This window comes from Heptranchias perlo, chromosome 5 (genome assembly GCF_035084215.1).
Source record: "Heptranchias perlo isolate sHepPer1 chromosome 5, sHepPer1.hap1, whole genome shotgun sequence".
NCBI lineage: Eukaryota > Metazoa > Chordata > Chondrichthyes > Hexanchiformes > Hexanchidae > Heptranchias > Heptranchias perlo.
This window is the reverse complement of record NC_090329.1, coordinates 133,670,081-133,686,407: the sequence shown is the minus strand read 5'-3', so window position 1 is coordinate 133,686,407 and position 16,327 is coordinate 133,670,081. Positions and strand designations below refer to the sequence as shown.

Here is a 16,327-nt window from a genome sequence, read left to right as displayed (position 1 = left end):
AGTTCTGTGCGTTATCTGAACTCGGTGGTGTCAGTTCTGTGCGTTATCTGAACTCGGTGGTGTCAGTTCTGTGCGTTATCTGAACTCGGTGGTGTTCGTGCGGTGCGTTCCCTGAACTCAGTGCTGTCAGTGCTGTGCGATCTCTGCACTCCGTAGTGTCAGCGCTGTGCGATCTCTGAACTGCGTAGTGACGGCACTGTGCGACCTATGACCTCAGTAGCGTCTGCGCAATGCGATCTCTGAACTTGATGGTGTCACCGCTGTGCGTCCTCTGAACTCGGCAGTGTGTCAGCACTATGTGTTCTGTGAACTTGGTGGGGTTAGCGCTGTGCATTCTCTGAACTAATGAGTGTCAACGCTGTGCATATCTCTGAACTCGGTGGTGTTTGTGCTGTTCGTTCTCTGAAATCGGTGGTGTCAGTGCTGTGCATTCTCTGAATTCAGTGGTGTCAGTGCTGTGTGTTCTTGGAACTCGGGAGTGTTCGTGCTGTGTGTTGTCTGAAATCGGTGGTGTCAGCGTTGTGCGATCTCTGAACTCGGTAATGTCAGTGCTGTGCGTTCACTGAACTCGATGGTGTCAGTGCTGTGCGTTCTCTGAACTTGGTGGTGTCAGTGCTGTGCGTTCTCTGAACTCGGGAGTGTTCGTGCTGTGCGTTCTCTGAACTCGATGGTGTCAGTGCTGTGCGATCTCTGAATTTGATAGTGTTCGTGCTGTGCGTTCTCTGAACTCGATGGTGTTCGTGCTGTGCGTTCTCTGAACTCAGTGGTGTCAGTGCTGTGCATTCTCCGAACTCGGTGGTGTCAGTGCTGTGCGTTCTCTGAACTCAGTGGTGTCAGTGCTGTGCGTTCTCCGAACTCGGTGGTATCAGTGCTGTGCATTCTCTGAACTCAGTGGTGTCAGTGCTGTGCGTTCTCCGAACTCGGTGGTGTCAGTGCTGTGCATTCTCTGAACTCAGTGGTGTCAGTGCTGTGCGTTCTCCGAACTCGGTGGTGTCAGTGCTGTGCGTTCTCTGAACTCGGGAGTGTGAATGCTGTGTGTTCTCTGAACTCAGTGGTGTCAGTGCTGTGCGTTCTCTGAACTCAGTGGTGTCAGCGCAGTGCGATCTCTGAACTCCGTAGTGTCAGTGCTGTGCGACCTATGAACTCAGTAGTGTCTGCGCTATGCGATCTCTGAACTTGATGGCGTCACCACTGTGCGTCCTCTGAACACGGCAGTGTGTCAGCGCTATGTGTTCTGTGAACTTGGTGGGGTTAGCGCTGTGCATTCTCTGAACTAATGAGTGTCAACGCTGTGCATATCTCTGAACTCGGTGGTGTTTGTGCTGTTCGTTCTCTGAAATCGGTGGTGTCAGTGCTGTGCGTCCTCTGAACTCAGTGGTGTCAGTGCTGTGCATTCTCTGAATTCAGTGGTGTCAGTGCTGTGTGTTCTTGGAACTCGGGAGTGTTCGTGCTGTGTGTTGTCTGAACTCGGCGGTGTCAGCGTTGTGCGATCTCTGAACTCGGGAGTGTCAGCGTTGTGCGATCTCTGAACTTGGTAATGTCAGTGCTGTGCGTTCACTGAACTCGATGGTGTCAGTGCTGTGCGTTCTCTGAACTTGGTGGTGTCAGTGCTGTGCGATCTCTGAACTTGGTAATGTCAGTGCTGTGCATTCACTGAACTCAATAGTGTCAGTGCTGTGCATTCTCTGATCTGGGTGGTGTCAGTGCTGTGCGTTCTATGAACTCGGTAATGTCAGTGCTGTGCGTTCACTGAACTCGATGGTGTCAGTGCTGTGCGTTCTCTGAACTCAATAGTGTTCGTGCTGTGCGTTCTCTGAACTCAATGGTGTTCGTGCTGTGCGTTCCCTGATCTCAGTGGTGTCAGCGCTGTGCGATCTCTGAACTCCGTTGTGTCTGTGCTGTGTGTTGTCTGAACTCGGTAGTGTCAGCGCTGCGCATTCTCTGAACTCGGTGGTTTCAGTGCTGTGCGTTCTCTGAACTCGGTAGTGTCAGTGCTGCACATTCTCTGATCTGGGTGGTGTCAGTGCTGTGCGTTCTCTGAACTCGGTAGTGTCAGTGCTGCACATTCTCTGATCTGGGTGGTGTCAGTGCTGTGCGTTCTATGAACTCGGTAATGTCAGTGCCGTGCGTTCACTGAACTTGATGGTGTCAGTGCTGTGCGTTCTCTGAACTCGGTGGAATCAGTGCTGTGCGTTCTCTGAACTCGGTGGAATCAGTGCGGTGCGTTCTCTGAACTCGGTGGTTTCAGTGCTGAGCGTTCTCTGAACTCGGTGTTTTCAGTCTGTGCGTTCTCTGAACTCGGTGGTGTCAGTGCTGTGCATTCTCTGATCTGGGTGGTGTCAGTGCTGTACGTTCTATGAACTCGGTAATGTCAGTGCTGTGCGTTCACTGAACTCGATGGTGTCAGTGCTATGCGTTCTCTGAACTCGGTGGTTTCAGTGCTGTGCGTTCTCTGAACTCGGTGGTTTCAGTGCTGTGCGTTCTCTGAACTCAGTGTTTTCAGTGCTGTGCATTCTCTGAACTAGGTGGTGTCAGTGCTGTGCGTTCTCTGAACTCGGGAGTTTTGGTGATGTGTGATCTCTGAACTCGGTAGTGTCAGTGCTGCGCATTCTCTGATCTGGGTGGTGTCAGTGCTGTGCGTTCTGTGAACTCGGTAATGTCAGTGCTGTGCGTTCTCTGAACTCGGTGGTGTCAGTGCTGTGTGTTCTCTGCACTCGGGTGTGTTGGTGATGTGCGATCTCTGAACTCGGTAGTGTCAGTGCTGTGCGTTCTCTGAACTCGGTGGTGTCAGCGCTGTGCGATCTCTGAACTCGATGATGTTCGTGCTGTGCGTTCCCTGAACTTGTTGGTTTCAGTGCTGTGCTTCCTCTGATCTCTGTAATCTCAGCGCTGTGCATTCTCTGAACTCGGTGGTGTCAGTGCTGTGTGTTCTCTGCACTTGGGAGTGTTGGTGATGTGCGATCTCTGAACTCAGTGGTGTCAGTGCTGTGCGTTCACTGAACTTGGTGGTGTCAGCACTGTTCGATCTCTGAACTCGATGGTGTTCGTGCTGTGCGTTCCCTGAACTCGTTAGTTTCAGTGCTGTGCTTTCTCTGAACTCGGGAGTGTGAGTGCTGTGCGATTTCTGAACTCGGTGGTGTCAGTGCTGTGCAATCTCTGAACTAGGTGGTGTCAGTGCTGTGCATTCTCTGAACTCAGTAGTGTCAGTGCTGTGCGTTCTCTGAACTTGGGAGTGTTAGCACTGTGCGATCTCTGAACTCGATGGTGTTCGTGCTGTGCGTTCCCTGAACTCAGTGGTGTCAGCACTGTGTGATCTCTGAACTCAGTAGTGTCTGCGCTGTGTGTTGCCTGAACTCGGTAGTGTCAGTGCTGCGCATTCTCTGAACTCAGTAGTGTCAGTGCTGTGCGTTCTCTGAACTCGGTAGTGTTTGCGCTCTGTGTTGCCTGAACTCGGTGGTGTCAGCACTGTATGATCTCTGAACTCGGTGGTGTCAGCACTGTATGATCTCTGAACTTGGTGGTGTCAGTGCTGTGCGTTCCCTGAACTCAGTGGTGTCAGCACTGTGCATTCTCTGAACTCAGTGGTGTCAGCCCTGTGCATTCTCTGAACTCAGTAGTGTCTGCGCTGTGTGTTGCCTGAACTCGGTAGTGTCAGCGCTACGCATTCTCTGAACTAGGTGGTGTCAGTGCTGTGCGTTCTCTGAACTTGGTAATGTCAGCGCTGTACGTTCTTTGAACTTGGTGGTGTCAGTGCTGTGCTTTCTCTGAACTCGGTGGTGTTAATGCTGTGTGTTCCCTGAACTCGGTAGTGTTCGTGCTGTGTGTTGTCTGAACATGGCGGTGTCAGCGTTCCGCGATCTCTGAACTCCGAGGTGTCAGCGCTGGTGTTTGTGCTGTGTGTTCTCTGAACTAGGTGGTGTCAGTGCTGTGCTTTCTCTGAACTCGGGAGTGTGAGTGCTGTGCGATTTCTGAACTCGGTGGTGTCAGTGCTGTGCAATCTCTGAACTAGGTGGTGTCAGTGCTGTGCATTCTCTGAACTCAGTAGTGTCAGTGCTGTGCGTTCTCTGAACTTGGGAGTGTTAGCACTGTGCGATCTCTGAACTCGATGGTGTTCGTGCTGTGCGTTCCCTGAACTCAGTGGTGTCAGCACTGTGTGATCTCTGAACTCAGTAGTGTCTGCGCTGTGTGTTGCCTGAACTCGGTAGTGTCAGTGCTGCGCATTCTCTGAACTCAGTAGTGTCAGTGCTGTGCGTTCTCTGAACTCGGTAGTGTTTGCGCTCTGTGTTGCCTGAACTCGGTGGTGTCAGCACTGTATGATCTCTGAACTCGGTGGTGTCAGCACTGTATGATCTCTGAACTTGGTGGTGTCAGTGCTGTGCGTTCCCTGAACTCAGTGGTGTCAGCACTGTGCATTCTCTGAACTCAGTGGTGTCAGCCCTGTGCATTCTCTGAACTCAGTAGTGTCTGCGCTGTGTGTTGCCTGAACTCGGTAGTGTCAGCGCTACGCATTCTCTGAACTAGGTGGTGTCAGTGCTGTGCGTTCTCTGAACTTGGTAATGTCAGCGCTGTACGTTCTTTGAACTTGGTGGTGTCAGTGCTGTGCTTTCTCTGAACTCGGTGGTGTTAATGCTGTGTGTTCCCTGAACTCGGTAGTGTTCGTGCTGTGTGTTGTCTGAACATGGCGGTGTCAGCGTTCCGCGATCTCTGAACTCCGAGGTGTCAGCGCTGGTGTTTGTGCTGTGTGTTCTCTGAACTAGGTGGTGTCAGTGCTGTGCGTTCTCTGAACTCGGGAGTGTTAGTGATGTGCGACCTCTGAACTCGGTAGTGTTTGCGCTTTGTGTTGCCTGAACTTGGTAGTGTCAGCGCTGTACGATCTCTGAACTCGGTGATGTCAGTGCTGTGCGTTCACTGAACTCGATGGTGTTAGCGCTGTGCATTCTCTGAACTCGGTGGTGTCAGTGCTGTGCGTTCTCTGAACTCGGGATTGTTAGTGATGTGCGACCTCTGAACTCAGTAGTGTTTGCTCTCTGTGTTGCCTGAACTAACTTGGTAGTATCAGCGCTGTACGATCTCTGAACTCGGTGGTGTCAGCGCTGTGCGTTCTCTGAACTCAGTGGTGTCAGTGCAGTGTGTTCTTTGAACTCAGTCGTGTCAGTGCTGTGCGTTCCCTGAACTCATTGGTTTCAGTGCTGTGCTTTCTCTGAACTCGGGAGTGTTAGTGCTGTGTGTTGTCTGAACTTGGTGGCGTCAGTGATGTGCGATCTCTGAACTCAGTAGTGACAGCGCTGTGCGATTTCTGAACTCAGTGATGTCAGTGGTGTGCAATCTCTGAGCTAGGTAGTGTCAGTGCTGTGTATTCTCTGAACTCAGTAGTGTCAGCGCCGTGCGTTCGCTGAACTCAGTAGTGTCAGCGCTGTGCGTTCGCTGAACTCAGTAGTGACAGCGCTGTGCGATTTCTGAACACAGTGATGTCAGTGGTGTGCAATCTCTGAGCTAGGTAGTGTCAGTGCTGTGTATTCTCTGAACTCAGTAGTGTCAGCGCTGTGCGTTCGCTGAACTCAGTAGTGTCAGCGCTGTGCGTTCTCTGAACTCTGGAGTGTTAGCGCTGTGTGATCTCTTAACTCGATAGTGTTCGTGCTGTGCGTTCCCTGAATTCAGTGGTGTCAGCGCTGTGCAATCTCTGAGCTAGGTGGTGTCAGTGTTGTGCGTTCTATGAACTCAGTGGTGTCAATGCTGTGCGTTCTCTGAACTCAGTGGTGTCAGTGCTGTGCATTCTCTGAGCGAGGTGGTGTCAGTGTTGTGCGTTCTATGAACTCGGTGGTGTCAATGCTGTGCGTTCTCTGAACTCAGTGGTGTCAGTGCTGTGCATTCTCTGAACTCGGTGGTGTCAGCTCTGTGCGATCTCTGAACTCGGTTGTGTCAATGTTGTGCGATCTCTGAACTCAGTAGTGTCTGCGCTCTGTGTTTCCTGAACTCGGTAGTGTCAGCGCTGTACGATCTCTGAACTCTGTGGTGTCAGCGCTGTGCGTTCTCTGAACTCTGTGGTGTCAGCGCTGTGCGTTCTCTGAACTCGGTGGTGTCAGTGCTGTGCTTTCTCTGAACTCGGGAGTGTGAGTGCTGTGTATTGTCTGAACTTGGTGGCGTCAGTGCTGTGCGATCTCTGAACTCAGTAGTGTCAGTGCTGTGCATTCTCTGAACTCGGTGGTTTCAGTGCTGTGCGTTCTCTGAACTCGGTGGTGTCAGTGCTGTGCTTTCTCTGAACTCGGGAGTGTGAGTGCTGTGTATTGTCTGAACTTGGTGGCGTCAGTGCTGTGCGATCTCTGAACTCAGTAGTGTCAGTGATGTGCGATTTCTGAACTCGGTGGTTTCAGTGCTGTGCGATCTCTGAACTCAGTGGTTTCAGTGCTGTGCGATTTCTGAACTCGGTGGTGTCAGTGCTGTGCGATCTCTGAACTCAGTGGTTTCAGCGCTGCGCGATTTCTGAACTCGGTGGTGTCAGCTCTGTGCGATCTCTGAACTTGGTTGTGTCAATGTTGTGCGATCTCTGAACTCAGTAGTGTCTGCGCTCTGTGTTGCCTGAACTCGGTAGTGTCAGCGCTGTGCGTTCTCTGAACTCGGTGGTGTCAGTGCTGTGCGTTCTCTGAACTCAGTGGTGTCAGTGCTGTGCATTCTCTGAACTCGGTGGTGTCAGTGCTGTGCATTCTCTGAACTCGGTGGTGTCTGCGCTGTGTGTTGTCTGAACTCGATAGTGTCAGCCCTGTACGATCTCTGAACTCAGTAGTGATGTGCTGTGTGTTGTCTGAACTCGGTGATGTCAGCGCTGCGCGATTTCTGAACTCGGTGGTGTCAGCTCTGTGCGATCTCTGAACTCGGTTGTGTCAATGTTGTGCGATCTCTGAACTCGGTGGTGTCAGTGCTGTGCTTTCTCTGAACTCGGGAGTGTGAGTGCTGTGTATTGTCTGAACTTGGTGGCGTCAGTGCTGTGCGATCTCTGAACTCAGTCGTGTCAGTGCTGTGCATTCTCTGAACTCGGTGGTTTCAGTGCTGTGCGTTCTCTGAACTCGGTGGTTTCAGTGCTGTGCGTTCTCTGAACTCGGTGGTTTCAGTGCTGTGCGATTTCTGAATTCGGTGGTGTCAATGTTGTGCGATCTCTGAACTCAGTAGTGTCTGCGCTCTGTGTTGCCTGAACTCGGTAGTGTCAGCGCTGTGCGTTCTCTGAACTCGGTGGTGTCAGCGCTGTGCGTTCTCTGAACTCGGTGGTGTCAGTGCTGTGCTTTCTCTGAACTCGGGAGTGTGAGTGCTGTGTGTTGTCTGAACTTGGTGGCGTCAGTGCTGTGCGATCTCTGAACTCAGTAGTGTCAGCGCTGTGCGTTCTCTGAACTCGGTGGTGTCAGCGCTGTGCGTTCTCTGAACTCGGTGGTGTCAGTGCTGTGCTTTCTCTGAACTCGGGAGTGTGAGTGCTGTGTGTTGTCTGAACTTGGTGGCGTCAGTGCTGTGCGATCTCTGAACTCAGTAGTGTCAGTGCTGTGCGTTCTCTGAACTCGGTGGTTTCAGTGCTGTGCGTTCTCTGAACACGGTCGTGTCAGTGCTGCACATTCTCTGATCTGGGTGGTGTCAGTGCTGTGCGTTCTATGAACTCGGTAATGTCAGTGCTGTGCGTTCACTGAACTCGATGGTGTCAGTGCTGTGCGTTCTCTGAACTCAATGGTGTTCTTGCTGTGCGTTCTCTGAATTCGGTCGTGTCAGTGCTGCACATTCTCTGATCTGGGTGGTGTCAGTGCTGTGCGTTCTATGAACTCGGTAATGTCAGTGCTGTGCGTTCACTGAACTCGATGGTGTCAGTGCTGTGTGTTCTCTGAACTCGGTAGTTTCAGTGCTGTGCGTTCTCTGAACTCGATGGTGTCAGTGCTGTGCGTTCTCTGAACTCGGTAGTTTCAGTGCTGTGCGTTCTCTGAACTCGATGGTGTCAGTGCTGTGCGTTCTCTGAACTCAGTAGTGTCAGTGCTGTGCGTTCTCTGAACTCGGTAGTTTCAGTGCTGTGCGTTCTCTGAACTCGGTAGTTTCAGTGCTGTGCGTTCTCTGAACTCAGTGGTGTCAGTGCTGTGCATTCTCTGAACTCGGTAGTGTCAGTGCTGCGCATTCTCTGAACTAGGTGGTGTCAGTGCTGTGCATTCTCTGATCTGGGTGGTGTCACTGCTGTGCGTTCTATGAACTCGGTAATGTCAGTGCTGTGCGTTCACTGAACTCGATGGTGTCAGTGCTGTGCGTTCTCTTAAATCGGTGGTTTCAGTGCAGTGCGTTCTCTGAACTCGTTGGTTTCAGTGCTGTGCGTTCTCTGAACTCGGTGTTTTCAGTGCTGTGCGTTCTCTGAACTCAGTGGTGTCAGTGCTGTGCATTCTCTGAACTCGGTAGTGTCAGTGCTGCGCATTCTCTGAACTAGGTGGTGTCAGTGCTGTGCATTCTCTGATCTGGGTGGTGTCACTGCTGTGCGTTCTATGAACTCGGTAATGTCAGTGCTGTGCGTTCACTGAACTCGATGGTGTCAGTGCTATGCGTTCTCTGAAATCGGTGGTTTCAGTGCTGTGCGTTCTCTGAACACGGTGGTGTCAGTGCTGTGTGTTCTCTGAACTCGGGAGTGTTGGTGATGTGCGATCTCTGAACTCGGTAGTGCAGTGCTGCGCATTCTCTGATCTGGGTGGTGTCAGTGCTGTGCTTTCTCTGAACTCGGGAGTGTGAGTGCTGTGCATTCTCTGAACTCAGTAGTGTCAGTGCTGTGCATTCTCTGAACTCGGTGGTTTCAGTGCTGTGCGTTCTCTGAACTCAGTAGTGTCAGTTCTGTGCATTTTCTGAACTCGGTGGTGTCAGTGCTGCGCATTCTCTGAACTCAGTAGTGTCAGTGCTGTGCATTCTCTGAACTCGGTTGTGTCAGCACTGTGCGTTCTCTGAATTCGGTGGTGTCAGTGTTGTGTGTTTTTTGAACTCAGTAGTGTCAGTGCTGTGCTTTCTCTGAACTTGCAAAATGATGAGGGACCATCAAAAAGCCATCAAAGATTCTTAAGGACTTTGTAAAAACTGTTTAAACAGACATGAAGTGCCTTTTTTAAAAAAGTGACGAAGATCATTGTAAGGGAGGGATATAGAAGCGGAAACTCGAAACCTCTCTCGCTCTCTCTCTCTGGTTCTTGCTGGCGCTTGTGTGCTGCTTGTCTTGTTCTGCCTGTCTCTGGAAGGAAGAGCAGCTTCCAGCGAACAACAAGGCGAGGGGCAACAGAAGAGCAGTTCGACAGGGAAGATCAGCAGCTCTAGAAGCAGGCCGACACACAAGAAAAAACCAGAGCAACAGCCCCAATGACCATCAGACACCTCGCGGCAACAAGGGCCTTACGAAACAACCAACCGAATATTGCCACATACCAACCGGGTAATATTGGGCCACCGCGACCAAAGAACACCAACTCGGGAGAAAACTGAAGATCCGCAAAGTTTCCACTCTACAATTTTTTCCTGACTTACCTCTGGGTGAATTACTGTCAAGGATTCGTTTAGTGAGCATTATCTCTGGTCCTTTAAAGTCCAACTTAGCTAGTATAGTGGGATTGGGAGGGGTGAGGTATCTTTCCACTATAATTTCCCTTGTGTGTACTGAAGTGTTCCCCATTCTATTAGAGTGTTAAGATTGTTGTGTTGTATTTTCTCTCTTGAATAAAGGTCAAAGTTTCTTGCACCAAAACCAGTTGTCTGCTGCACTTTGTCACAACCCCCAAATAAGTCCAAGGTCTAGAACCCAGGGACTGGGAGCGATTCGGACCGCTCAAGTCAGAGGCGAAGCTGACACACACCACCACCCCCTACATGCCTGAACTCAGTGGCATCAGTGCTATGCGATCTCTGAACTCGGGAGTGTCAGCGCTGTGCTTTCTTTGAACTCGGTGGTGTCAGTGTTGTGCGTTCTTTGAACTCGGTGGTGTCAGTGTTGTGCGTTCTCTGAACTTGGTGGTGACAGTGCTGTGTGTTGTCTGAACTCGGCTCTGTGTGATCTCTTGTAGCGGGTGGTGGTGTGTGTGAGCTTCACCTCTGACTTCTGAGCGGTTCGAATCGCTCCCACTCCCTTGGTTCTAGACCTTGGACTTATTTGGGGTTGTGACAAAAATGCAGCAGACAACTGGTTTTGATAACGAGGGAAAATCACGCTACTCATCCCCTTACCCTTGTCCCACCCCCAAAAACTAACTAAATTGAACTAGGAGAGGTCAGGGATCATGCTCACCAACAAGGGTTCCTTGACAGTTTGAAATCCAGTCAGGTTGCAGTTTTGGGGTACGCTCTTTGTGTCCTTTGGGGCCTGCCGTCCCCACGTGGTCCTGGTCTGTGGAATCTGCAAAGATTCTTCAGTTGGGTGGAGTCCGCTGATGCGGTAAGGCGCGGTTGTGGGTGGTCGATCTTCGTGGAGGGCTGCGGTTGCGGCCTTGTTGTCTTCAGTTGAGCCTGCCACACCGTGCCCCTCGCCATGATGTTGCCTGCGGGCATGTGAACCTCCGGATCTCCTTCCTCCGCTTAGCTCAGCTATCTCTCCCTGCTTAAAACTGCTTAAAACCCTCCCCCTTCGTAACTGGTGGCCCAGTTATACTGTTTTTCGAATTTCTTATCTGAGCGCCAAATCAAGGTTAGTTCTTTGTCTGATTTAGGTAGGCTTCTTCAGGTGATTATAGTTTTTCGCCTTAACTGGTTTTGGGGCGGTTGTCTCATTGTTTTTAATGGGCTTGCATAATGTTTATCGTTGCCTTCCTGCCCCCGTAACTAGTCTTGAACTGAAAGCAATTGTATATGTGTAGTCTTGATGGGCTTGCATAATTGCTCCATTGTTGCCTTCCTGCCTTAGTAGTTAGTAGTGATTATTTATGCAAGGTTTCGATGGGCTTTACTTTCGTGTCAGATGAAGTCTTTCTCTGGGTTGATTGTTTTAAAGGGAAGAAAGCGTATTCTGTCTCCCCTCGTTGTCTGGTTTCAGGCAACAATCCACACTGCACCCAACAAGCCCGGGCATGTCAAGTCCCAGGCCCTCATGGGCCTAACCTCCTGTCTGCAGGGTTCCACATTTAACCCAGCAGTGGGTCCTCTGCCATAAAAGTCCAAAAGCCATATCCTTGTTGATGATATGAAAAATGTGGGAATTTTGAGAACCCTTCACTCTGAACTCAGTAGTGTCAGCGCTGTGCGATCTCTGAACTCAGAGGTGTCAGCGCTGGTGTTTGTGCTTTGCGTTCTCTGAAATCGGTGGTGTCTGCTGTGCGTTCTCTGAATTCGGTGGTGTCAGTGCTGTGCGTTCTCTGAATTCGGTGGTGTCAGTGCTGTGCGTTCTCTGAACTCGGGAGTGTTAGTGCTGTGTGATCTCTGAACTCGTTAGTGTCAGTGCTTTGCGATCCCTGAACTCGGTGATGTTCGTGCTGTGCGTTCTATGAACTCGGTGGTATCAGTGCTGTGCTTCTCTGAACTCGGTGGTGTCATTGATGTGCGTTCTCTGAACACGGGAGTGTTAGTGCTGTGCAATTTGTGAACACGGTCGTGTCAGCGCTGTGCCATCTCTGAACTCAGTAGTGTCAGCGCTGTGTGATCTCTGAACTCAATAGTGTCAGCACTGTGCGATATCTGTACTCGGTGGTGTCAGCGCTGTGCGACCTTGAACTCAGTAATGTCAGCGCTGTGTGATCTCTGAACTCGGTGGTGTTAGTGCTGGTCATTCTCTGAACTCGGCGGTGTCAGCGCTGCGCAATCTCTGAACTTGGGAGTGTCAGCGCAGTGCGACCTCTGAACTCTGCAGTGTCAGCACTGTGCGATCTCTAAACTCAGTGCTGTCAGCACTGTGCGTTCTCTGAATTTGGTGGTGTCAGTGCTGTGCATTCTCTGAACTTTTCTTTCGTTCATGGGATGTGGACGTCGCTGGCGAGGCCTGCATTTATTGCCCATCCCTAATTGCCCTTGAGAAGGTGGAGATGAGCCGCCTTCTTGAACTGCTGCACTCCGTGTGGTGAAGGTTCTCCCACACTGCTGTTAGGAAGGGAGTTTCAGGATTTTGACCCAGCGACAATGAAGGAACAGCGATATATTTCCAAGTCGGGATGGTGTGTGACTTGGAAGGGAACATGCAGATGGTGTTGTTCCCATGTGCCTGCTGCTCTTGTCCTTCTAGCTGGTAGAGGTCGCGGGTTTGGGAGGTGCTGTCGAAGAAGCCTTGGCGAGGTGCTGCAGTGCATCCTGTGGATGGTACACACTGCAGCCACAGTGCGCCGGTGGTGAAGGGAGTGTATCTTTAGGGTGGTGGATGTGGTGCCAGTCAAGCGGGCTGCTTTGTCCTGGATGGTGTCGAGCTTCTTGAGTGTTGTTCAAGCTGCACTCATCCAAGCAAGTGGAGAGTATTCCATCACACTCCTGACTTGTGCCTTGAAGATGGTGGAAAGACTTTGGGGGGTCAGGAGGTGAGTCACTCGCCGCAGAATACCCAGCCTTGGACCTGCTCTTGTAGCCACAGTATTTATATGGCAGGTCCAGTTAAGTTTCTGGTCAATGGTGACCCCAGGACGTTGATGGTGGGGGATTCGGCGATGGTAATGCCGTTGAATGTCAAGGGGAGGTGCATAGACAGTCTCTTGTTGGAGATAGTGATTGCCTGGCACTTGTCTGGCGCGAATGTTACTTGCCACTTATGAGCCCAAGCCTAGATGTTGTCCAGGTCTTGCTGCATGCGGGCACGGACTGCTTCATTATTTGAGGGGTTGCGAATGGAACTGAACACTGTGCAATCATCGGCGAACGTCCCCATTTCTGACCTTATGATAGAGGGAAGGACATTGATGAAGCAGCTGAAGATGGTTGGGCCGAGGACACTGCCTTGAGGAACTCGTGCAGCAATGTCCTGGGGCTGAGATGATTGGCCTCCACCAACCACTACCATCTTCCTTTGTGCTGGGTATGACTCCAGCCACTGGAGAGTTTTCCCCCTGATTCCCATTGACTTCAATTTTACTAGGGCTCCTTGGTGCCACACTCGGTCAAATGCTGCCTTGATTCCAAGGGCAGTCACTCTCACCTCACCTCTGGAATTCAGCTCTTTTGTCCATGTTTGGACCAAGGCTGTAATGAGGTCTGGAGCCGAGTGGCCCTGGCGGAACCCACACTGAGCATCGGTGAGCAGGTTATTGGTGAATAAGTGCTGCTTGATAGGACTGTCAACGACACCTTCCATCACTTTGCTGATGATTGAGAGTAGGTTGATGGGGCGGTAATCGGCCGGATGGGATTTGTCCTGCTTTTTGTGGACACGACATACCTGGGCAATTTTGCACATTTTCCACATTGTCGGGTAGATGCCAGTGTTGTAGCTGTACTGGAACAACTCAGGAGTGTAACCGCTGTGTGTTGTCTGAACTCGGTCGTGTCAGTGCTGTGCGATTTCTGAACTTGGTGGTGTTCGTGCTGTGCATTCCCTGAACTCGGTAGGGTCAGCGCTGTGTGTTCTCTGAACTTAGTGGTGTCTGAGCTGTGTGTTCTCTGAACTCGGTGGTGGCAGTGCTGTGCGATCTCTGAACTCGGTAGTGTCTGCGCTGTGTGATCGCTGCACTCGGTAGTGTCAGCGCTGTGTGTTCTCTGAACTCGGTGGGGTCAGCGCTGTGCGATCTCTGAACTCGGTGGTGTTCGTGCTGTACGTTCTCTGAACTCGGTAGTATCAGCGCCGTGCGATCTCTGAACTCGGTAGTGGCAGCGCTGTGGAATCTCTGAACTTAGTCACGTCTGCGCTGTGTTTTGTCTGAACTCGGTCGTGTCAGCGCTGTGCAATATCTGAACTCGGTGGTGTCAGTGCTGTGCATTCTCTGAATTCGGGTGTGTCAGCGCTGTGTGTTCTCTGAACTCGGGAGTGTCAGTGCTAAGCGATCTCTGAACTCGGTAGTGTCACTTCTGTGCATTTTCTGAACTCGGTGGTATCAGCGCTGTGCGTTCTCTGAACTCGGTCGTGTCTGCACTATGCATTCTCTGAGATCGGTAGTGTCACTTCTGTGCATTTTCTGAACTCGGTGGTGCTAGCGCTGCGCCTTCTCTGAACTTGGGGGTGTTAGCTTCTCTGAACTCAGTAGTGTCAGCGATGTGCGTTAAGTATTGTCACCCTAACTGGTATTCAGTGCTGAAAACAGGTTTGAGAATGCGACATTCCCAGAGGATTCCTGCACTGCCTGCCTCTTCCTTCCCTGCCGGATTTTCACCCACTTACTATCCTCTCTGTAGCTGCAGGGTGGCCACCTCCTGGAATGTGCACTCCCAGGAAATTCTTAGCCTCCCTTATGCCCTGCTGTGACTCCAGCCACTCCTCAAGCTCAGAAACCCTGAGCACACGTGTTTATCCAGGATACATGCAGCGTCCTGGAGTTGCCACATGGCACAGCAATTAGCTATTATTTATATATACCAGATTTTTAATTAATGTACTTCAGATCCCTTTAATGTTGGTATCCTCTACTTAGTTAGTTTTACTCCATTAGATCGAATTAATTACTCAGATTATTTATTTATATATTTACTTATTTCCTGTTGCCCCTTGGTTTAATATAATTCCTTTCCCCTCTGCACTTAATTCCCACTCTCACCAAACTCCCGTTTTAAAGTCCTCACTATGTGTTGCAATTCACTACAATCCCTCTTCTGATGAATCTGGGCTGAAATCCCTCCAAGGTCAATATATCCTGCCTGAAATTTTATAAAATTATGGGAGAGCATTGAAAGATTCACTGAGTAAAATCTTTACTCTCATTGGAGATTCTCGTTTGTTATTACAACTGTTGAACAACACAATTTACCATTAACTGCAACTTTATTCTTATATCTGTGAATTGCAGCTTGGCTCTTGTTTCTTGACTTAACTATGCATTCTTATCTCTCAGCCTGATTGAATAGGGGTGGAGGACAGTGCTTTATGATGGCATAAGCCAATCACAACATATACTTGCCCTGGTTGCTTTCCAATTTGTATTTATTTGTGCTTGGAATATGGGCAACACTGGCAAAGCTACATTTATTGCCCTGAGAAGGCCCCCTGAACCTCTCGAGTGATGGCACCCCCGCAACAGTGCCAGACGGGGAATCACAGGACACCCACAACAACAACAACGAAGGAATGGCGATACAGGTCCAGTTCTCAGAGTACACACACTGAATTTGCACTATGAGATAGCATTCAACCACTGTCCCAAATTATTCACCATTAGTTATTTTATCAGACACAAATTCAAGGCAAAGCTCCTTGGTAACAGTGATGCAATAATATGGTAGAGTAATGTTTTATGTAAAAATCTACATGTTATCTTTGCAGAGAACCGTTGAAAGTTATGTGGAGAAGCGTGTGGGGAGTACATATGGACCTCCAAGTGGAAGGAAAATGACTATATTCGTTGATGATATCAACATGCCAATTATCAATGAGTGGGGAGATCAGGTAAAATACTTTAACTTTTAACACCTTAGCCCAGATTTACCCACTGGTGGTATCTTGGACGGGCCAGACTTCTACCTGTCACAGAAGGTTTACTAACTCTACTATTGCTCCAATGTGCTTACCCAGTGGCCTCGGCAAAGCTGGTGGAAGACTGCTGTTCATCATGTTGAGACCCTTGAGATGCTCATGGCCAGTGACTTCTGATGCTCGAGCCTGTGAGGGCCCGGCTGCCAGGGTAGTCTGACCCAGCTAACTCGCTGGCACCATGGCGGCTGTTGGTTGGAGGAAGCGGATGTGCAGATCCTCCATAAAAGCCGTGGAATCATCCTGTATACTGTGATAGGAGGACTATAGTTTTTTTTCTGAATTGACAAGCTAAGAAGAGCAAAACGGCTTCACTCATCCAAGTTTATCATGAGTTAGTACCATATTTTAAACAACCATCTAAAAGTTAAGCAGTAACATTTGTCTTGTCTTCTGTCTTTCAGATTACTAATGAAATAGTACGTCAGATGGTAGAAACGCATGGAATGTACAATTTGGATAAACCAGGAGACTTTACTAAAATTGTTGATGTGCAATTAATGGCTGCAATGATCCATCCAGGAGGAGGGCGCAATGACATTCCACAGCGTTTAAAGAGGCAGTTCACAATCTTCAACTGTACCCTCCCCGCCAATGCTTCAATTGACAAAATCTTTGGTAATTGTCAGCTCCTGTTTGTTTCTCTCAAATCTTCAAACTTTGCAGCAAATGCTACCATTATCTGGTTGAACATCGCACTTGTCTTATAAATTTTAATGCCAACTTATTGTCATACAGAAATTAAATTCTGAACAGAAAATTTCA

At 50.0% G+C, this 16,327-nt stretch overlaps 1 protein-coding gene across 1 annotated transcript in view; it reads left to right on the top strand.

The window, feature by feature from the left end:
• The window catches only part of LOC137322210 (dynein axonemal heavy chain 8-like), a 1,468,904-nt gene that overhangs the window by 1,025,889 nt on the left and 426,688 nt on the right, over window positions 1–16,327 (top strand). The window contains exons 57-58 of the mRNA XM_067985326.1: window positions 15,356–15,478; window positions 15,967–16,180. Of these exons, the coding sequence (XP_067841427.1) occupies window positions 15,356–15,478; window positions 15,967–16,180 (337 nt within the window). The remainder of the gene's footprint in view (window positions 1–15,355; window positions 15,479–15,966; window positions 16,181–16,327) is intronic.